The sequence below is a fragment of the Tamandua tetradactyla genome (assembly GCF_023851605.1).
Source record: "Tamandua tetradactyla isolate mTamTet1 chromosome Y unlocalized genomic scaffold, mTamTet1.pri SUPER_Y_unloc_1, whole genome shotgun sequence".
NCBI classification, from domain to species: Eukaryota; Metazoa; Chordata; class Mammalia; order Pilosa; family Myrmecophagidae; genus Tamandua; species Tamandua tetradactyla.
This window is the reverse complement of record NW_027518259.1, coordinates 129,141-152,857: the sequence shown is the minus strand read 5'-3', so window position 1 is coordinate 152,857 and position 23,717 is coordinate 129,141. Positions and strand designations below refer to the sequence as shown.

Sequence of the window (23,717 nt, the reverse complement as noted above, 5' to 3'; positions counted from 1 at the left end):
ATTGAATGCCTGAGGGAGCTGTTTTGTTGGGTTCAAAGCAGCATAATACAATGGATGTTTGTGTGGATAAAAACTGTATTCTGGGGCAGGCAATGGTGACTCAGTGGCAGAGTTCTCACCTGCCATGCTGAAGATCTGGTTTCATTACCTGGTGCTTATGTAAAAACAAAACAAAACAAAAACTGTATTCTGCCAAACTTGCAAAGAATAGGTGGTTAAGCTACTAAGAGGCAGGAGATAGTTTCCTAGTGTCTCTTAGGTCTTCCTCCATGTATTTCTTCTTCACAATAGACTACTTTTTGAGTTCACCGGGAGATTAATTACAACCCATTTGTCCCCATGTACTACAGGGAGACCAAAATATTCATCAGTCTGTAGCCCTGCAGTCTTTAACCCCTCCTCAACAGCAGAGTACAAGTATTAACCCTGGGGGAAATAAGTAGACAAGACCTTTCAACCCCATCAGGCCATAATGAGACACTTTGGTGGCGCCGCTTTCTATACCAAACTGTTAGCATGTTACACAGTGCCAAATGGGAGCTCAGGCTCCTGTCTACAGCGATAGGAAAAGGATCAACACATGGAGAATGGTAAAAGATATGCCAAGCATGAAGGAGTCTAGACCCATATGCCTAATTATTGGTACTGTGTGCAATCACCAAGGAAGAAAATACACAGAAGCACTAGTTTGCTTTTACTCATATAAAGGAAGGTCAGTTTTAGTATATTGTGTTACACCTAGCCAGTATCTCTTTCCTACTACCTACAAGGTAATGGTTGTGTGCACCTCTCATGTCAGAGGGTTAGCCCCATAACCTTCCCACTGGAACAGACATTTTAGGTTTGCCTAGGTGCCACAAGAAAAGCTCACAAAATAAATGATGTACTGTCATGAACCCAGAGCAATTGAAGATCGCTACAACAAAGACAAACCTGATACCACTGCGAAGTCGCGCATTTGAAAAATGGTACTAGGTACAGGGCTCTGATTAGGAAAAGGCTGGAGAGGGGCATCAGGTCACAGGATGGTTGGTTCTCCAACAAAAATTGTTTTGATTTTCATGTTTTAATACATTCACCAAAAATTTTTTAAGACTTTGAATATTCTAAATATTTGAATTCCCCCTTGTGAAGTAAAGGCATTTCTTTAAATGGATCCTATTAAAATACCACAATTTCACAAAAACAATTTTACCTACATAAGACTGTTTATATACTTAGGCATCAAAAATGAATGAAGCTTCTTCATGAAACCATCCTTACACTTCTGAACTTCAGTTACTGATAAAACACCTAATCCTTTCTAATTCTTCTGTATTTATATGAACAATACTATAGATCTATCATACAGTTTGAAATACTCCAAGAAAGTGTTGATATAACTCTCAAGTCAAAACATGTTTTTCTTTAAAACAAAGTGTAAAAGCACTTATTTTCACTTAGGTTATAAACTCAGGAAAGTTAATGGATTAAATTTGAATGTGGGTAAATGTAGGCGCCAAGGGTTAAAACAAGACCTGCAGGTTTTGTTGGGAGTAGCTGGCCTCAGGATGCAGCAGTAAACTGTGGAGATTTGTTATGTATACCAGTCTGGGAGGAAGAGAATGTTTACCCCAAATGATTATGTTAGGTATGAAGGAAGAGAGCACTGAAAAATAAGCTGTTATTTCAAGAAATGCATGCATGCCTTTTATCACCCTGCAGTATTTAAATAGGATCTGGATAAGAATAAAGTTGTCTGATGTCTGATGTAAAGTTAAGCTTCAGACCCCCTGAACCCATCTATGTCTGTCTGTCTTTCTTTCTCTCTTTCTCATCATTCCTTAATATCCTTCCAGCTCTGTTTCAATAGGAAGCAACGGTAAAAAATTAGTTTAAATACTGTTATAACCATTCAGTCATTTGCTGCTTTAATGTAAACAAGAAAATGGATTACAGATTTTAATTTCTTAAAGTCTTCCATCACATTGAATCTAAGTTTTATTCTGCCTTTGATCTATAGCATAATTTATAGTTATTTCAAAAGCATAAAGAATACAGTTTTTGGCATTAGGTCAAACACTGTTTTATAGATGTTTTGAGGACTCTTACAACTTTCAAACATTCAATTTTTTAAATAGGAATATATAACTTGTTTAATCTACCTAGTAAATGGAAAACAGGTGTGGCTTCACTGGATATGCAACATCTACTTAATTTTATGTGCATATGAATGTTTTAAAGATCTAAGCACAAAAATAAAAATGTTCTAAGACACCAATGGGAAATTCAGAACAATGAAATGAACTATCCAAACACATTCACAATGAAATGAACTATCCAAACACATTCAATCAGTGATTTTGGTAAATAAACTGCTTAAACTGCTTTTCAACTTGGGTAATTCAGACATGAAACCACAAACAGGAAATAACATTTCATGGAAATTTTTACTTTGAAAATTTTAACAATACACAGAAAAGTTATAGAGAAATGCTACTTTTCAATTAACATTAACAATTACGAAAACATTGAGAAAAATTCTACTTTTTCTTCATAATATCAAAAAATTCAAGGAGGGACAATTATAGAAGCCCCTCCCTTCCAAACCCAACTTTTTAATAGTACATAGGTAACATAAAGTAGCACTGTTCCCTTTTTTTCAAACAAAGACTGGTATAAAACTATTACTCTTTCAATATCTGTTTCGATCTCCTCTTTCAGATCGGCTTCCCCCACAACCTCCACTGGGGGAGGGCCCATAACTTGAGCTATATGATTCACGAGGAGCTGGGTATACCCTATCCAGAGATGGTAGAAGCCCACGTTCTTGTCTACCACCACGCTCACGAACACTTGAGTAGGTATCACTTCGGCTGCTTGAGTAAGCTTCTCTACTTCTGCCATATCCATCTCGTCCACTGTTATAATCACCACAGCGACTGCTCCCACCGTAAGTTACAGTAGGCCCTCGTGCAGGTGGTGTACCACGAGAGTTACCTGCAGGGTCAATGGTCAAGTATCAGCAAGATTTAATCTACATCTTAAAATATTTGATATAATTTTACCTACTGGCTTGTTAGTATGTAAGTTTGGGAAAATTATTCTTTTATCTGCCTCTGTGTAGTTAAAGGACTTTAGATTTACAAGAAATTTCAAAAGTACTCATTTCAGACCTCAGGAAAGTTTTTAAAGCAATATTCTCAGAAACTGGCTGAAAATCTGGCCATTTAATCATGTACTTTAAACTATTTAATCACTTTCCTGTAGCTGTTTGAAAAGGTTATTTTTTCCCTCATGTGGAAAAATGATGATGCCAACATACTTTTAAAAGTTATCAAATAGTTTTCAAGTTATTAAGGAAATAAAGGTCCTCAAACTAACCAAAAGGTAACAGATTTTTACTTTATCAATAAAATTTGATTTAAAATACTCTGGCTAAAGCCTAATTTTATTTTATATAAGGTGTAACTGGTCTCTTACCATAACTTCCATATGAATCTCTGTAAGTGCCCCCACTTGGATGATCAGAATAATCTCTATCACGACCCCCAGCATAACCATCACGATCACTAAATTTAAAAAAAAAAAAAAGGATTAATGTCACAATCAACAATTGTAAAGATTTGATAAAAACAAGTTTTTAAGAGTACCTGTAACCTCGTGAAGAATGATCACCCGGAGAACTACCATAGCCATAATCACGATATATATATTTTCTTGGTGGTGGAACATAAGCCTTGGTGTCTCGGGAACTTGGATAATCTCTGCTTGGAAAACAAATAAAGCAGAAAATTAAAGAAAATATCAATTTTTTAAATCTAAAATATACAGAGAACTCTCACAACTCAATAAAAACAACCCGTTTAAAAAATGGGCCTAGAACATTTTTTTCAATAGATATTTTTCCAAAGTAGTTATGCAAATAAGAATTGCACAGAAAGATGGTCATCATTTGTAACTGGGGGGATATGCAAATAAATTCCACTAGATAACATTTCATACCTACTAGGATAGCTACAATTAAAAACCAAAAAAACCTACAGAAACTGTAGAGAAACTGAAATTCTTCTGAAATGCTAGCGTGAACATAAAATGGGACAGCTGATATGCAAAACAACTCAGTAGTTTCTCAAAAAGTTAAATACAGGATATGTAATATACTTGATTCTTAGGTATAGAAATAGAAAACAGGAATCTCAACACACAACTTGTGCATCAATGTTCACAGCGGTGTATTCAAAATCCAAATGTCCATCAAGAAATAATGGATAAACTGGTATATACATACGATGGAGTATTTTTCTACTATAAAAAAGATAAGCTACTAGTAAATACTCTATGAATGAACCTCCAAACATTATGCCAAGTGAAGAAAGACAGAAAAACAAGGTCATATAATGCATCATTCCACAGCTGTGAAATATCCAAAAAAAAATAAACCATGAGAGGCAGAACGCCAACTGTTGGTTGTCAGGGACTTGGAGAAAGGAAGGAATGCTCAGTGAATGATTAATGAGTATGGGTTTCGTTTGGGCAATGATGGATATATTTTGGAACTAAGATAGAGGTGATGGGTACAAACACTGTTAATTTATTAAATGCCATTCAAATGCTTATTTTAGAAGTACTGATTTTGTTATTTGAAGTTTGCCTCAACAAAAAATTATTCATCAAACAATGATATAATATTCACATATTTTGTGATTTTTTACTTTACCTATCTTTAGTATTATAGCCATCATCTCTTGGCAACACATAATCATCTCTCCGGGATGACACTGGTTCTCTACGTGAAGGTCCTCCATAATTTTCTCTTCCACCAGATACTGGACCTTTAATTTAAAAATGCTTACATAGTATGTCAGGTCAGGAGCAGCAGATAAATTCAAAACAGTGATCTTTCCTTTACAAAACAATGTTTTAAAATTATTCCTTCAAAAATTCTATATAGGCTCATTTTTTATCTGCCTTTTAAATGTTAAATTTTATCTTGTTATCTTCCCTCCCTATAAGACACTTTCGTGTAATATTTAAATTACTACTGGTAGATAAAATTCATCAGAAATCTAAGCTAAATATACATGGTTTTGAAACTGCTTTCAGAAATTTAATGATGAAATCCTATAACTGCTTTATTATCACTAACATCTGTCAACTTTCTTCTTTCCCTACTTGTTATTGTATTGGTTTATGTGTCCCCCAGATTACTTCAAGTCTCTCAAATCTTGCCTTCACTTATTTCTGTGACCATTATTTTGTTCACACTAAAATTATGTTTTCTATATTCACACTGTATATTTCAACCATTATTCTGATTAAAATAATTCATAACTCCCTAAGGACCTCAAAATAAAGACAAGTTATCACAATTTGTTCCACATTCTAGTTTCCATTTTTGTTTCAATCCTTCTGACTTAAATATTGCTACCTTTTATTGAGCTATATAACATGTAACTTTTTTTTACATATATTTTCGTTTATTCAAAAAGTGGATAGTTGTCTTCTAATGTTGATATTGTAAGAATGCAAAGGTTAGTCTCATTAATAGACAATCTCGATTTCTAGTGCAAATACCTATACTCAAAAAGTTCATTTGAAGATACTAAACCTTTTCAATATAAAATTTTCTGCCAAAATTAACAATATTCTCTTACTCTGTTAATTATATTTCCTCATTCCTAGAGGTATTTTTTGTTTGTTTTTTCATTTGTTCACTGGCTGATCCATTAGTGGGGATATGAGGGCCTCCTGGATATTTTAAAGTTGATAAGATAGTCAAAAATACCTGAATTCCCTGACCTTCCACCACATCAAGGACAAACCTGGTAAACGTTAATTTAAGCTTTTACCTTAACAAGGATTAATTTGCAAAGCTGAAGGGTTAGAGAACTGAAAGTCTCCTATACCAAAGGGAATATGAGACATATTGTTAAACTTCTTTACTAAGAACTGTATATTGTTTCTCTTCAATCGGATCTTACTCCTCTTTCTCAAATTTATTACAAGTCTTTGTATTTAATGATATTCATTTTGTTTAATTCTCCTAAAAAAATCCCTGTATCAACCTTAATAAAATTAGCTGATGGCCTTCATATATTTCACAATTAAATAACTTCAACATCAAATGTCTGACCTGTCCAAATCTCTATCTCACAAACTTTAATTCTATTTTTAAACAATATATGTGATTACTGCTAATGCAGATGACTACTTTCTATTTATTAGACTTATTTACTCTAGATATTTTCTTCTCAATGATATGATTCCTTAAGTGGAAATTTTTTCTTTTATGTCTTGAAATAATACTTAACATTGTAATAAAACCTAACAAAAAGCCTCATACGTCATAGCAATCAAAACTTCTAGTAACTTTTAGATTCTAAAACTCCAGGACCCTATTCTTGCTAGCAAGAGTTCTCTAAAAGAAGTTATTCTGAGATTAAGAGTATTATTTACGATCATCTTTATCTGAAACAAAATAATTTCAGCAACACACCATCATGATACAAATAAAGGAAAATTATTAAAATGGAAAAATTTCAGTTACTGAATAAGAAAGAAAAGAAACCATATGGTCAAAATAACATCTTTCTCAGGCCAGAATATTATATCATATAACACATTACAATTTTTACCAAATTTGTAAAATTTAAATTGAAACTACATGAAAAAGAAGTCTAATATTAATAGTAAGTATTTGCAGGATCTTAAGGATATATTAAGAAGAATTTCATAGCAAACATGAACCTAACAAGGTATTTTTCATCCTGACATGTTAATTACCTAATTGTCTTTATTATTAGATATGTTTTTTAAAACTGATTCTGAAAACTTATCTAGAGAGATGGAAAAGAAACCAGTGGTTAATAAATAGGACATACACTTGTCATTTTGCTTTACTTCTTGAATTTAAAGTTAAACATCTGGCTTCAAATAGCTATAGCTACTGTCTTTTCTATTAGATACCATTTACCTCGTCCTCCCATCCTATTACTGTTTCGTGCTGGACCAGAAAGAGCAGATCTTTTAGAAGGAGGATCTCTACTTCTTGAAGATGGACCTCTTTTAGTTGGAAAAGTTCTGCTGGAAGAACTCATGCTGAGGTTAAGGGAATATCCATCATCATCTATATTGAAGACAAAGTTTTTTCAGTTATATACTGAACAGTTTATAACATTTGCTATTCATTAAAGTTCATCTTTGAATAAACAAATAAAATTTAATATTTCCCTATATGACATAAGTAGAACACTTACGGAAAGTGTTTCCCTAACATTTATGGTAAAATCAATTTAGAAAAATCTGAGGGAAAAAAGACTCAAGAATTTAATGAAGTGACTTTATAATGGTGTGAGATAAACTGATTAGGGAAGAACTGGAAGGTGGAAAGTACTAGCAAAACTGTATCATGTAAATACGTCTAAAATTTAGATAAGTTAAATTTAAAAATACATTTTTTTCATCATACTAGAAAGGAAATTATAAATGACTGTTCACAAAATTCTGGCTGTCGAGAAAGCTATTTTAAAATGCCACATCATATACAGAAACCAAAATAACAGAACTTAAAAGAAGGCAACTCAGAAAAAATAAATTATATCTGTGATTATTTTTCACCTTTCCAGAGATTTTTTTCCAAGAAATTTCAACTCCTTGGTATTGTCAAAGATCTGAGGAAAATGTCTATTCTTACATCTTGCAAAGTATAGATCAGTAACAAGTTAGCAGAGGAAAACATCTTTGCACACTAAAAATGGAGCAAACTGCAATTCTAGTTTGGGAAATACTTCCTAAATGAATTACATATGTGATTAAGAATATCAGAAGCTAGGTGCTAGACTTCTGAGAGCTGGTTAAAAGTTCAAACAATACTAGTTGGATACATAGACTTCTAGAAAAAAGAAAAGTAGCGCAATTCCAATTAAGTAAAAAAAATGTACTAAAAATAATTTTAGCAAGGCATCTCCCTTGCACACATAAAACAGACATATATCTGTGAAGCAGTAGTTTTAGCCTTTTTTGAAGTCAGAAACAACAGTGAAAGTCTAAACAAAGCTTGGTAGTTCCCAAAGATTCCTAAGCTTCTTTATAGAAGGCCTAGGTCTCAAAATTCATATCAAAATGAACAGCGATTAATCTGCATAGCCTACATGCAAATGCAGAATGTATTAAAGTAAAACAAATACTTAAAGGTAAATGTTAAAACATGAACCGTGTTTATCTCTGAAGTTTGAGTATTCTGAGTGACTTTTAATTCTAGTTGTGTGGTTTTCAAGAATCCTTAATTTTGTTTTGATGCTATTTTAATACCCTAACAATCAAAAATGATTTAATACATTTAGTAATTTATTTCATACGAATCACTGATTTAAACTCATTAGAAGTTCTTGGTCCTAAAGTGGGAAAGTCTGATGTCTGATAATAGGACAGTCTTACAAAAAATTGTTGAAGTAGAAAGAAGAAATCATGAAAAAAATAAATTTACATGAAAACTTAGGCTACTTCAGTACAACGTGTAACTTTTGTACATTATTTAAATCAACCATAACTTTAATCTCTGGCAAACTCAAAAAATTCTATTATCAAACGTTAATTATTCATCTAATGCAGCTCACAGCAATTTATTTTGCTCCTAATAAATAAAAACCAAGATTTTGATACATTCAAATCTTTTTCACTCCCATGTCTTTATCCTTATATTTTAAAAACATTACCGAAATGTCCTCCTTGTGAAGAACGTCCTCTTGCTCCTCCACTTCCTCCTATTTCATATCTCAGACTTCTTGGTGGGCTCTTGTTTCTTCCAAGAGGTGACAGCCTCCGTCTACCACCTCTTTCAAAAGATGGTTTGTTTGCTTGCTCTACTTTTATTGCTTTTCCATTCAAACTCTAAAAAGACAGTGTCTTTTCATTAATATTAAGTCAAATTTAACTTAAACGATAAAGTTTCACAAGCTTATTACTCAAATTATAATCAAGTTCAAGATCAATGTATTTCCCCAAAGCGTTTTCTTCTAAGATGACAGGTCATTAGTGCCAAACACAGGAGATATCTATTTAGTAACCGCTTAATATTATTGAGCCAGCCAACACAAAACCACACACATTATAACAACTCCTTAAAATGTACTCTAAAAGCAAATCATGATGAATACCTCTTACACTTAGAATGTGGCACATCAATTTCTACCAAACATGACTCATTTCCTTTCAAAGCCCCACCATGTATTTAAATTTCTCAGCATCCCAAGGATATCTGAACGAATTTATAAATTTAGAAAAAAAAAAGTTACTTTTTCAAAGTAATTAGTCATATTATTTCTTCTATGTTCTTAATTACTTTTGACCATTTATTTTGCTAAACACTGAAAAGGAAATGATCCAGTGAGACTGCAGTTGTTTTTTTTACTTTAGTTCTGGTAACTTACTTTATTAAATATTTAAATAGGTATATTCTAAAAAAATAGCTTTTAATACATGTTCATATTTCTCAGAAATACTTAAATGTCCTAATTAAGACTTGCTAAAGATTTGATGCTTCCACCAGCCAAAGCAATTCTTAAAATCAAAATTCAGATCAGCATAACCGCTCTACATCAAATACTGTAGCAGCTTCTATTTTTTTTTAAATTTTTTGTATGGTGTGTGGCAGGGTCACATTTCATTATCTTCCAGGTGTGTATTCCATTACTGCAGTCATCTTCTGTTGAATTTTTTGTTTGTTTGTTGTTCTGCTTGTTTGGTTTTTCTTTTGGGGGGGCGAAGGAGGGGCAGTGCGTGGACCAGGAATCTAATCCAGATCTCCCATATGGCAGGTGAGAATTCTACACTGAACTACCCTTGCAACCCTATTACTTTTCTATTAAATCCTTAATACTTATACCAAGACCTCTGAGAAATTTGGACCCTCCCCAATATTTACTTGTTCCTGTTTTCATGATTCATTTGCGATTTTTAGAACCCTTGTATTTTCCCCAGATATGTGCACCACTGTCTCCTTCCAACATTCAAAATTTGGGAATTTCTCTCAGCTAAAATTTCTATGTAAAAATACTATTCACTTTATCACTCTCTAATTAGATTGTGTATTTAGTTTCTTCCTAACATTTACACACAGGTAAACTTTTATTTTTACCTTTATAATTCTTCTCTTTCACCCTAAATTTAACATTCAACTAAAATTTCTTTCTATATAAAAAAACAATTCACTTTCTCACTGTCTAACTAAACTACCTACTTTAGTTTCTTCCTAACATTCATATACAGATGAAATTTATTTATTTTAATCTATATAGCTCTTCTCTTTCACCCTAGCATAAAAGTCTTGTTTATATTTCTCCACTTGCTAAATCAGTGCTTGGCAAACAATAAACACTCAGTATTTACATACTGAATTTAGCAATAATCCCTACACCATCTACATGTTCTGAAGTTAAAAATTAAAAGAAAAAAGAATTAACACCAATTATGCCACATGAATGTCAACTATACCTAACACAAAACCATGAGTCAAATAGAAGTTTCAGTTACTACCAAACCTCAATATAGAAAAGAGTCATTAAATAATGGACTGCTATTTATTAGGAACTGGGTTTTCAGAGAAATTACTACGCTTTATTTCAATTTAAGAGAACTTAAAAAGTACTGGAAATAATTTAACAAATGAATAAATAAATATACAATGTAGTGAGTATAAAAAGATATAAGATAGGGAAAAGAGAAAAGTTTTTGGAGAATATAATTAACCTAAGTTCAATTTTGAAGAAGGAATAGTTATTCCTGAGGAAGCCATGGAAGAATTATCCTAAGCAGGTTCAAAAAAAGCAAGAAGGCATAAATACAGTATGGTATATTAGGGAACACTTAAAATACTTTAGAATCATCAGATTGGGATAATGTAAGATAAAATAAAAGAGTGCATAGAATCAATATAACTATGACTACAATTTTAAGGAATTTTGTTTTTAGAGGATCACTAAAACTTTTAAATAAAGAGACATAGACATTACTTCATTCCTAAGATCCAGGAAGACCAGGACTACTTTGTATTATGCACAATACATTAAATGAATATTTGCTCAAATAGGCCCTCAAACATTATTGTAAAATGAATCAACATTTAATGAACCAACAGGTATCTAACAAAAATCACTTCAGTTAAAGGTGGTAATATTTACAGAGAATGAATTTTTTTTTCAGAAAATCAAAGTTAGGGGTAGTGAAGCCAGCTACTAGCCATTCCAGTGCCTACCTTCTTCAATATGCCCAGATATTTTCTGTCTGCAAGAAGTGAATACTCTTCTAAATGTAAGGATACCGCTCAAATATAATTTCTTCCAAGAATTTTTAACCAGGAAAATGGCAAGGAATTTTTCCTATCGTCTTTTTGGTCTCTTAGGCTACAGAAATATTTCCATTAACTTCAATAGTTTTTATAAATACTAACTTTATTTTTGTTATAATTTCTTTTTGTAGAGGTATATTCTAGGTTTTAAATCTCACATAAGAGATTTAATGTAGTTTGCCTCATACATTTATTTCAATTCTCTTTTATTCAAACTATAAGTTTTTTATGTAATTAAATATTTATTAGAAGACTGAAGGCTAAAGCAATTTATCTTATGTATGCCACTATGCTGTTGCTAAAAAAAAATAAAATTAAAGAAAACAGACCTAGAAGATTACTAGGATTCTTACCTTTCCATTCATGTCTTTGGCAGCATCCCTAGCATCTGCAGGGCTCTCGAATGTAATAAAAGCAAAGCCTCTAGACTTGTTTGTTGCCCGATCCTTCATTAAAAGAACTGCAATATATGTAAATCTTTTTAATGTAATGTATTTTAAATATAAAACAGAACTTCTCATTTTCAAAATCTTTATTTGCAATTGACAGAGCACAGTTAATCACTAAAATTATAAAAAATTCTATTACATTTTTACATCCTTACTGAGATTCTAAATGCAAAAAATGAATAACTACAGATAGGGTATCATGCCCTACTTCAACCCCATTCTGTTGTTTGATCTCCATTCTAAATATACTCAGGGTATTAATTTACATTCTTTAGCAGATTCTTTCACCTAGAGAAATTAGTACTTTCCCATTATAAAAATGAAACAAAATGAAATGTTTACCACACATGCACTTTAAAAAAAATAAGTTTTGATGCTGATTCTCAAGTTACCTTCGGCTATAGGACCGTATCTCCCAAACACTACTTCAAGTGTCTTTTCGCTGGTGTCTGAATTAAGGCCACCTATGAAGAGTTTTCCAGGCCGATCTGCTTCAACCATTTTGCTGTAAAAGGTTTTTAAAAAATAAATACCATAAAAGAAGCAAACGCCATTATAAAATGTATTTAAATCTCAAGTGAAAAATAACTTGTCTTTCTTAAAAGAAAAAGAAAACTTGTGATAAAGCTGAAGGTACACTAATAAAAGGGGGGAAAATTACCATTTTCCAACAGTACCATAAATTTTTTTAAATTAAATTACATATATTTTGTTTCAGGGTTACAGTATGTGAAGCCTCAAACATTAACGAAAATGTTTCTAAATCATACACACCTAACAATACTCTAAGTTTTAAGAAAAGCAAGAGAAGTATTTCCAACTTCTTTTCTATGTATTACCTTTTCTCTTAATTACATACAAAATATTCTTTATTTCAATTAGATTTAAAATAGTTCACTTTCCAAAGAGTTATAAAATGTTTTTGTTTAAAATAAATCATAAAGTTACAGACCGGACTAAAATCTACAAAGAGGGAAATTTAAACCTCTAACGATAAGATTTAGTAAATGTTGACTTGAAGTAACATAAATTTACAACGAATATCCAAATTTGACAATTTCTAACCACTGAACATTCAATCACTTGCACACTAATATTATAAATTTTTACTTGTATAGGCTAAGTACAGTGCCTACCCACAGAAAGAATGATAGTTCTCAGAGCACATGAAATAAGACCGCGCCGTATGAAATAAGACCGCGCCGTATGAAATAAGACCGCGCCGTATGAAATAAGATGGCGCCGTATGAAATGAGATGGCGTCCTATGAAATGAGATGGCGTCCTATGAAATGAGATGGCGTCCTATGAAATGAGATGGCGTCCTATGAAATAAGATGGCGTCGGGCGCTATGTGGAACAAACAATGCGTACCTATCCGCCACAACGTGGCCGAAAAAAAGCGATAATTACACAGCAAAGAAGGCAACCGAATATGTCTAGACTTGCTTTTATAGACTGGCCACTGATTCCCCGCCCAGTGTTCCGTCCCACAAATCAATTCCCCACATTTTAAACCGATCTCCACTTCCCCACTCCTATGCAGACACAAAACCCTATAACCTTTTTGGTTTTACACTGCCGCCTCACAAATACACCGTTGAAGGAGACAAAAAGCCATTTTTAAGACAAAAAAACCGATACACAATTCCACCAGACGCAAAACCCTATAACCTTTTTGGTTTTACACTGCCGCCTCACAAATACACCGTTGAAGGAGACAAAAAGCCATTTTTAAGACAAAAAAACCGATACACAATTCCACCAGACGCAAAACCCTATAACCTTTTTGGTTTTACACTGCCGCCTCACAAATACACCGTTGAAGGAGACAAAAAGCCATTTTTAAGACAAAAAAACCGACACACAATTCCACCAGACGCAAAACCCTATAACCTTTCTGGTTTTACACTGCCGCCTCACAAATACACCGTTCAAGGAGACAAAAAGCCATTTTTAAGACAAAAAAACCGATACACAATTCCACCAGATAACACACACACACGCGCATTTATATAGGCTTCACATGTAATTTATGAATATCAAATTCTTAAAGAAATTTCCTGAAAGAACTTCTCTGAGAGGAAAAAATCGTTATCAAGTTTCCCGCCCTTGCAGGAGAACATTTACCTAACCTTTCTCCTGACTTATAAATTCAGCATCTGTGCTTAGGCTTCACATGTAATTTATGAATATCAAATTCTTAAAGAAATTTCCTGAAAGAACTTCTCTGAGAGGAAAAAATCGTTATCAAGTTTCCCGCCCTTGCAGGAGAACATTTACCTAACCTTTCTCCTGACTTATAAATTCAACATCTGTGCTTAGGCTTCACATGTAATTTATGAATACCAAATTCGCTTAAAAGTCTGAATGCCTTACCTCCTGTTTGAGATTTTCCGAGCTCTCGCCTATAACCTCCCACCTCAACGAAAACTAGCGGAAGTAACGGTAGCCTACACCCGCTCGACTAATATAACATGCTGCCAAACCGGATGTGACGTACTGCTGAGCCGCAGGGGTAGTAGGGAATGAGGATGATGTGTGAAGTAGCGGTTGGACAGAAAAGACTGATTGGCGGGAGGGGGTGGGGGAAGTGGGTCGGGTGGGGGTTGGGGGCGGGGGGTGTAGTTATGGAAAATGGAGCAACTGAAGTTAAGAAATTTCTGATTTTTTTCTAATTGTATGTTTACCTACACTTGGAAATGATCACATTTAAAGGGAAAGTAAATTTTTACTAGCAGAGGTACAGCCGTAATTTGTATCTGCTCCCGAACATAGGCACTCTGCTTCACCACATGGAACGCCAGGATTTAGCAAATTAAGAAGCATCCCATTTGTTTACAAAGAGAAACTTAAAATAAGCAAATAATAGAACACCAAATTGTAAAGATAAGTAAAAAAGGAAAAACAGGAAATAATGAAAATCATAAAACTTTATGGCTGAAAAGACCTCGTTCAACTTTGAAATATACGTATTTGAAAAACTTTATCAACTTTATCAACTTGAGGAAGTTTTCCTGTATTAAGTAACTAAAGGCAGTGATTGGAACAAAACTGTCAAAATCAAAGGAAAAATTCCAGTCACACAATTTCTCTGACAGTCTCGGAATCATAGAATTCTTCGTTAACAGTTATCTGTAATAAATGAAAATGAGTATATTTTTATTGCCTAGAAAGATACTGTTTTGACGATTTATTGTTTTCTACTATAATTTCTTTGTTGAATTTGTTTCCAAAATCAAATTTTATATTAGAATATTATGGAAGTCAACAAAAACAAGTTTTGTGAGATCTCTACAATTTCTGTTCATATTTTACATGGGTAGAATTTATGTATGTTACATAATTCAGATGTACATCACTTAATACAGTTAAGCTTTTCAGTGTTTCATATCTTAACACACTGATGTCTTAATTTTTATAAATTTCCTCCAATTATGAAATAATTAAAATTTATTTAATATTATGAATAATATGGTACTGATAATACCTATTTTCTTTTCACTATTTTTCTTTCAGGTTTATAACCCATTAACAAACAATGCACCAAAGGTAAAATTATCTTTTACATTTAGATATGTTTTATAAAATTGTCTTTAAGTAGCAACCCATTAGCAATAGTATTTATTTCTTTATTACTAAAACCTTTCCATTCAATATTATATGTCTGTATAATTTTAGCCTGGCTCTATCAACATCATAGATTGACTTCTCTACAGGTGAAATTTTGTTTCAAATGATAAATCTTTGCAGAAATGCATTTATTATATATTTAATAATATAATTGAGTAACACTATACAAGAATGAAAAATATAATCAGTTGATAACCAAAAGAAAATAATTAATACATTAGAAATCATTGGGGTAACAACATTGAGAAAGCAGACATGGAGTAACTTCTATACAACATATGAGAAAATGCTCCAGTGGGTAAAAATAGTAAAAAAAAAAAAAAAAGTAATATATTTAGTGGTGCCATTTCAAGAAAAGTTTGTGGTGGGCCACGGTGGCTCAGCAGGCAGGAATGCTTTCCTGCGATGCCAGAGGGTTCGATTCCTGGTGCCTGCCCATGTTAAAAAAAAAAAAAGAAAGAAAATTTTGTCAGTATCACCAGTTAGATAAAAAATTTACATATATTATGTTTTAGAACTCCTTTAATGGGATTATTTTAATTATTCATATGCCAAATAAGCAACTTAGTGAGAAAACTTCAAAGATGCCTGTTGTTTCAGAAATTTTCCTAGCGTAACAGGGATTCAAACCCAATGATCTTCCTTCAGATACTTAATAAACCAACTCTTAAAAAACAGAATTGAAAAACTAATGAATTGCCTTTTGAGAAAGAATTTTTAAATGAGTTGTAAATTTATGTGATGTCATTTTAGGATGGTATTCTTAGTGGAGATAGCATTTGCAAAGGCATAGAGTTATTGAAAGATATGTCTTGACTAAATGGAAGAAGCACAAATAGAGAATGAGGTGGTATAAAAAGACTGCAGAAATTTGTAGTCCTGAAATTAAATGGCAATTCTGGAAATAACTTGCATATCCATGTGAATAGAGCCAGTTAGTGAAGTTTAGGTATTGGTGAAAATGATAAACTGAAGGGAAATATGAAATATTTTGCAATCTATTACTTATTTTATGTTTTAGATAGGTACTTGAAGTCATTTTGACTGGAAGCATGATATCTAAGATATTATAATGAATTGTGGTCACTAATAGAAGAGAATATAAATCAAGCAGTCAAGAAGAATTTAAACCCCCAAATTTAATACCTGTGTGAAATTGGATAAATCGCTTAGCTTCTTGAATTTACCTGACCTGCGCGAAGGGGTTAATAATGGTATCTACCAGAGAGGATTATTATGAGATAAACATATTATTATGCCCATAGACATTTAATGTATAATACCTGGAATATAATTCAGTGCTTTTAAAAAATGATTGTGTAATTATTGTAATTCCTTTTATTTTTAGCAGAAAAAAGGATGCTGAAATTAATTTGTAGTCCTGCTTTCTTTAGAGGCTGGTTAAAAGCATCAATTCTGTATCTTAAAAGGAATTGTCAGCTTTGGATGTTTTGCAGCAACTAAGTTATTTTTGTGTAATTCCACTAATAGCATACCTATAAAGGGGAGTCAAAGAAATAAAAACAGACACCAACAGACATTAAGAGTGAGAAATAAGTAAAGAAAGAAATAGGAAGTGATTATAAGAAATTTTGCTTATGATAGTAATTTAGAAAATTAGATGACATTAAAGAAAACACAACTTATCAAGAGAGAAAGTAATGAATAATTGGGAAAGACATGATGAATTCCAGAAAACATATTTGAAAAATGTATTAAAGAACAACTATAGTGCCGATCAGTAAGTAAATAAATAAATTGTAAAAAGGGAAAAGGCTATTTCTATGGAGCCTATAATAAAGCTATATTATTTAAAATATCATTTAATTCCAGTGATAAAAATGTTTCAGTGTTTTTTACAACATAAAACTTATGAAAATAGCATAAAATAAATATATAGATTCAAAAACAACAAAAACCATGATACATTAGGATCAGGGAAACTTCCTAAATAGGAATAAATATTGCAGGTGAACTAATTTTCAAAGCACTCTTCAACAAGTGGTTATAGGACAGGTTCCAGAGTTTATTATGGGTTACCATACTGTCATATATGTCTGTGTATATTGATAAAATAACTTCTTTGTGGTTAATCTGGGATATGTATTTCACAGCCTACATTTAGTACCTACTATTCCAGTTTGAAAGCTGCTGAAATGCAGTATACCAGAAATGGAATGGCTTTTTAAAAAGGGGAATTTAAGAAGTTTGAAGTTTATAGTTCTAAGGCCGTGAAATGTCCAAATTAAAACAAGTCTATAGAAATGTTCAATCTAAGGCATCTAGAGAGTGATACCTTGATTCAAGATGCCGATGAAGCTCAGGATTTATATCTCAGCTGGAAATGCACGTGTTGAAGTCTGCTAGCTTTCTCCTTAACAGGGCTTGGTTCCTACTGTTGTCTTTGTCTATTCTCTTGGTTCGATTGGTTCTCCTGGCTCTGAGCCTTTTCCAAATGCTTCCCTCTTAAAGAGCTCCAGTAAGCATCCCCACCTTAAATGGGTACAGACATTTCCATGGAAATCACCTAATCAAAAGTTAACTTCCCACAATTGGGTGGGTCACATCTTCTGTGGAAACAGGTAAAAAAGATAACACCAGCAATATTGAATGAGGATTAAACAACTTGGCTTGTCTTGAGTACATAACAGATTCACACTGGCACACCTACAAATATGAAAATATACCAACTTACCCTTAATAGCATACATGTACCCTGCTCCCATATTCCTCTGTTTCCTACCTTTATGTGACTTTTGTCCCATATTACCTATTTTATTTTGTGATCCATTAACAAGAAATATACTTTTTTCCTTGTTCAACTGTATTTTAACTCTTATAGGAATTAAAGAGCATGCTTTTATATTGAAGATACAGTATTATTGAGGTTTTAATTTTACCCTTTTAGTTATTCATACTGAAGATCTTCATTTCTTCACACTATCCCAAGTCACTGGCTCCCGGCCTTTACTTTCAATCTGCAGAACTCATTTTATTAATCCTAGTTGGGCAGGTCTTTTGTTGTCAAACTCTCTCAGGCTTTGTTTATCTGTGAAAGACAGTTGTGCTCAATAAATAATTTTTGACTGACAGTTTTTCTCTTTCAGTAACTTAAATGTATCATATCCCTGCCTTCTTGCCTTTGTGGTTTCAGATGAGAAATTGTACCTTAGTCTTGTAGAGGATTCTTTGTATATGACAAATTCCTTTTTTCTTGTCGCTTTCATGATTCTGTCTTTGTCTCAGGCATTTGACATAATGATTAGTATGCATCTCAGAATAGGTGTATTGGGATATTCTGTTTGGAGTACATTGTGCTTCTTGGACATGTGTATTTATTTCTTTCATAAGAGTTTTATATTCTTAAATATCAAATATGAATTTATTACATCCTCAAATATTCTTTTTGCCATTTTTCCATTCTCTTCTTCTGGGACTCCCATGATGCAAATATTTGCATGCTTCATGCTGTTGCTTAAGTCCTTAGAAAATGCTAATTTTTTTGCATTTTTTTCTATGTATTTTTCTGATTGTATGATTTCACTTGTCCTGACATCTAGTTTGCTGATTCTTTCTTCTGCCTATAAATGCCTCAAGTGCATTTTCAGTCTTCATCGTTGCGCCTTTCATCACCAGAATTTTTATTTGTCTTTTCAAACTTTCAAGAGCTTCTTTAAGCTCACACATTTTCTTCTTAATTTCCTGTAGCTCTGTGTTTTCTTGCATCTCCTTAAATTGATTTAGAAGATTTGTTTGACTATTTTTCATAAGTTGTTTCAAAGCAGTTTGTCCTTTAAAGTTTTAATTTTGTCCTTTCACAGAGTCGTATCTTCATATTTCCTAGTATTGCTTGCAATTTTTTTCTGATGTCATGTACTATCTTGATGAATTAACTTTAAAGGTCAGTTTCCCCCTTTGAATTAGAATCTTCTTTTATCTTTGGTACAAAGAATTCTGGCCCTTCAGAGTAGCCTGTGTATGTTCAGTTTTTCTCAGCCCTTCCTAATCTGATTCTTTTTCTGGACACGCAGTTTTTAAAAAGATTGTACTTTTTTGGGCAATTGTTTCACTTCCAAGAAAAAGCCTCCTATCATCTAGTCCTTCTCCAGGAATCATGATCTGTTCTGTTTGCTTTAGTGCAGAATTTTCTCCATAGTTACTAGAATTTGTTTAAATTCTTTCCCTAACTCAGCGTATCCTTTTCATTACATTTTTAAATTCTGGAACAGGTTCTATCTAATAGCAGTTAAATTTCCCTATTTTTTTTCAGTGAAGCTTTTCTGCCTCCAGTTACTTCCTCACAGGATATCTTACCCCAGGGACCCTGATGGGGTCGATACAGAAAGATTGGTCAACCCAGAAAAGTCCATTTTGCCATTGTGTGATTCAACCAACAGAAACTGGATTGTTTTTCTGTACTTCTTGCCAAGAGTCCTTCCACGATCTCTCTCTTTTCTTCCCCCAGGAGTCCTTTTTGTGTGCAGAATGCCTCAGTTCTTTGTGTTCTGCCCAGGGTCTCTTCAGACTTTGGTTGTGTGCTTAGAAGTGTGTGGGATTCTATCCCACTGTGTGTGCTTCTGTAGTCAGTATCAGCAACAGGTCTGACAAAGTTAGTTCTGACAGTTCATACCAGATCTTTTCTTGTTGCTATGGAATGACAGGCCCTTGGAGTTCCTTACATTTCTCTTTTTGTAGTTTCCTTTTGATTAGGTTTGCATTATAAGTATGAAGTAAAGTAAATGTAATTTAACATAATATAATTTTAATACAAAATTAAAAGAACCAAAAGTAGATAGGTTTTCTGTAAGAGAATTAGTAAATTTAGCTTTTTATTACTTTAGACACGTCGTAGTAGAGTCTTACTCTTTTTCCAGTTTGAAAATATCTGTCTTTTAATTTTTGTGGTTTGTCCATCTAAGTTATGAATTAATTATGATTTAATTACTATAATTGATTTAAAGCCTCCCATGCCACTAGTTGCTTTCCGTTTATTGCATTGGTTCATACTCCCAAATTTTCTCTCCCATTCTTAGTATTAATGTTGCTGTGTATATTTCATTTATATATATATATTTGAGCCTATACTACATTACTAGTCTTTCTGCATTACACTGTCAGTTACCTTTTAGAATAATAACAAATCCAAGAACCATTCCTTCTAATAAAGTGAGTTCTGATGGCTCATGTGATTATATTTACCCAACATCATCCTCTTCAGCCTTCTACTGCTTCCCATCTTTCTTGTGCTCTTTTTTCCCTGTTGGTTTTCCTTAAATAATTTGAATGTTACATGCATTACTTTCCCATAATAGGTCTTCAAAGAAATTATTCATAGTATCTTAAATTGCAGTCTTTCTGCTATGTTTAATTTCTACCCATCCCTCAGATCAGAATTCAAGTCTTACTTTATTGTCATTTTATAATCTTCTCATTATTACTTCTTATGTTCTTCTCATCCTGAGCAGTTATGAGTTTCCCAATGAACATTTTTATAGCTTTGTTACCTAGAAATATTTTAATGATTATTGCAAAACTTAGATGCTTAGAGTAGTTCTTATCAATTAATAAGGGAGAAATGAAGAAAGAAAAGCAGAAAAACAATGGAGTAGTCAAGATACTATAAGTAAAGGGTATTTTTCAAGACTTCTTAGGAAAGTTTTTTAATGGGTCTGACTCTGCTGGGAAATATACACTTAGTCTTCTTTTTTGTTCAGGTTTTGATGAAGGATGTGAAGACCAGTACATAGAAGCCATTTTCAGTCCCGTCTTGAAGATTGGCATAAAGTTCTAAAGTTGTCAGAGAATTTATATCTCTGATAAAATAATGAAGTTGCCTACTTGTCCTGAACTGTACATTTGCATACTTATTTTTGTAGAATTGATTTTATGTGTTAGATTCTTTTCAGCAGAAACTATCATATTACCAATTAAAAGAGTCCTCCTTTAAACAGAAGAGGGTAAAGACTGTTTTCCTCACATTTATATGTTCAATGTATAGCACAGTACTTCATCATTGGTAGGAATTCAGTCGTTATTTTTTGAATGGTTATTTATTTACCCAAATTGCCAATGAGGGCAGTGAGCTTAATTTTTAAAGATTATTTTCTATAAATATACAATGAGTATTTCTATATTGAGACATAGTCGGTGTGTACATGTGAATACATGTATGAGTGAAAAATGTGACCATATTGTCATTTTGTAACTATACGTTATTTATAATAAATATTTCATTAAGTTCTTTCACTATTAGGCCATACGGTCTATCTAATTGTTTTTAACTAGTAAGTAGTATGTGTTGGTTAATTCAAGCCACATAGAAGTGCTGAACATTTTAAAACATTTTACAAGGTAATGTACTGGAACATTGGTCATGCATACTCTAAAACAAAGGTCAATATTGTGCTGAAGACCACAAAACTTTATTTTACATTTAAAGTCACCTTTAACTTGGTTGCATTTCTAAATATAACAACTCTAGCCAGTTGATCATAATAGAAGGAAGGTAGTTATCTCACAAATGGTACTTATGATGTCAGACATTCTATACCCTATAATCTCAGTCTCAACCTGTGTAGGCACTCTCCTAGAGCTCTTTTTTTTGCATTTACTTCCTCTTGAGGCAACATGAGTGCTCCACTTTGCTTCTACCAGTTTTGGGGACTGGCTTTTTACTGCTGTGGTGGTAAGTTACAGATCCTTAAGATTTTTTCCCCATTATTTTTGTTTCAGTACCAGAGAAGGTGTTTTTGCTTGTTTTACCTTAAAAATAATTTTTGTTTTTTTTTCCTCCTTGTCACTTAACTTTTCTCCAATTTCTTTGTTCTATTTCTGTCTCTTCTAATCCTACTTTTTGGGGCCACCTTTTCTTTTCTCCTCTTCATTTTTTTCTTTGTTCTCCACTTACCTGTATTAGACCCCCCCAAAAAATAAATTGGATTTTGTTAATCATTCAACAAGAAGTTTTTCATGCTGTGGTTAACTTTTCCTCTATATCCAATCTCTTACAGTATCCTATTCTCAAAAGCAGCTGCTAAGCTCTTTGACTCCAGTGATCATCGGATCACTGTCAGCATCCTGCAGTATCCCATGGCTAGTGTCCATGACCGAAACCTGCCAGGACATTCTCCTGAGTCGGTGGTGGATCCTCTCCACAGCCAGCTATTTGATTAAAATGTTAGTACAACTAAAGCATTGACAAATGAATCCTAGGTGTATTTTTAATGTTTGCCACGTCATAATTAACTGAATTTTCATTTAGTTTTGAGGCAATAGAGGGACTCTTTTAAAAAATATTATAGTAAAAATAAAATATGAAGTTTTATCAAGGGTATACAGACATGCCTCACTTTATGACACTTTACCTTATTATACTTTGCAGATATCACATGTTCTATAAATTGAAGTTTTCTGGCAATACTGCATTGAATGAGTCTTTTGGTGCCATTTTTCCAGCAGCATATGCTCACTGCATTTCTCTGTCTTAGATTTTGGTAATTCACATAGAACTTCAAACTTTTTCACTAGTAGTGTCTGTTATGGTAATCTCTCATCTTTGATGTTACTATTGTAATTATTTTGGGATGCCGTGAACCAAACCCATATGAGATGGAGAAATTAACTTATAAATATTATGTATATTCTTACTGCTCTACTAGCCAGCTATTAACGCAAATCTCTTTGTCTCTTGAGGCCTCCCTAATCTTTCAATACAACAGTACTGAAATTCGACCAATTAATAACCCTAAGTAGCTTCGAAGTGTTCAGAGGAATGGAAGACTTACATATCTATCACTTTGTATCAAGGGCTAGAAATTATTAATTTTTTTTTAATTAACGGAAAAAAGAAATTAACCCAACATTTAGAAATCATACCATTCTACATATGCAATCAGTAATTCTTAACATCATCACATAGATGCATGATCATCGTTTCTTAGTACATTTCCATCAGTTTAGAAAACTAGCAACACAACTGAAAAAGATATAGAATGTTAATATAGATAAAAAAATAAAAGTAATAATAGTAAGAACAAAACAAAACAAAACAAAAACCTTTAGCTCGGATGCAGCTTCATTCAGTGTTTTAACATGATTACTTTACAATTAGGTATTATTGTGCTGTCCATTTTTGAGTTTTTGTATCTAGTCCTGTTGCACAGTCTGTATCTCATCAACTCCAATTACCCATTATCTTACCCTGTTTCTAACTCCTACTGAACTCTGTTACCAATGACATACTCCAAGTTTATTCTCGAATGTTGATTCACATCATTGGGACCATACAGTATTTGTCTTTTAGTTTTTGGC

At 32.8% G+C, this 23,717-nt stretch overlaps 2 protein-coding genes across 3 annotated transcripts in view; one reads left to right on the top strand and one right to left on the bottom strand.

The window, feature by feature from the left end:
- Positions 1–1,962: 1,962 nt before the first annotated feature.
- On the bottom strand, positions 1,963–14,256 carry LOC143673049 (RNA-binding motif protein, X chromosome-like). The gene is made up of 9 exons (XM_077147422.1): positions 14,154–14,256; positions 12,168–12,280; positions 11,680–11,786; positions 8,697–8,871; positions 6,956–7,108; positions 4,700–4,814; positions 3,633–3,746; positions 3,463–3,551; positions 1,963–2,979 (listed from the first exon to the last, which is right to left on the bottom strand). The coding sequence occupies exons 2-9, from the start codon at positions 12,274–12,276 to the stop codon at positions 2,675–2,677; spliced, it is 1,167 nt and encodes a 388-aa protein (XP_077003537.1). The 5' UTR covers positions 12,277–12,280; positions 14,154–14,256; the 3' UTR covers positions 1,963–2,674.
- Positions 14,257–15,283: 1,027 nt separating this feature from the next.
- The window catches only part of LOC143673050 (uncharacterized), a 57,559-nt gene continuing 49,125 nt past the window's right edge, over positions 15,284–23,717 (top strand). Inside the window, exons 1-2 of one of the 2 annotated variants that reach the window (XM_077147423.1) lie at positions 21,966–22,092; positions 22,418–22,583. In XM_077147423.1, the coding sequence (XP_077003538.1) occupies positions 22,035–22,092; positions 22,418–22,583 (224 nt within the window). In that variant the 5' untranslated portion in view covers positions 21,966–22,034. Of the gene's footprint in view, positions 15,327–21,965; positions 22,093–22,417; positions 22,584–23,717 lie in introns of those variants that run through there. The other variant, XM_077147425.1, reaches the window with a different exon arrangement.

What these genes read in the sequence shown, in the direction of transcription:
- LOC143673049 (XM_077147422.1), bottom strand. Translation starts at nt 12,276, where the DNA reads ATGGTTGAAGCAGATCGGCCTGGAAAACTCTTCATAGGTGGCCTTAAT. An exon ending in CCAAAGACATGAATGGAAAG is followed by an intron (nt 8,872 to 11,679) that starts GTAAGAATCCTA and finishes CTGTCTTTTTAG; the next exon opens with AGTTTGAATGGAAAAGCAAT. An exon ending in CATTCTTCACGAGGTTACAG is followed by an intron (nt 3,552 to 3,632) that starts GTACTCTTAAAA and finishes TTTTAAATTTAG; the next exon opens with TGATCGTGATGGTTATGCTG.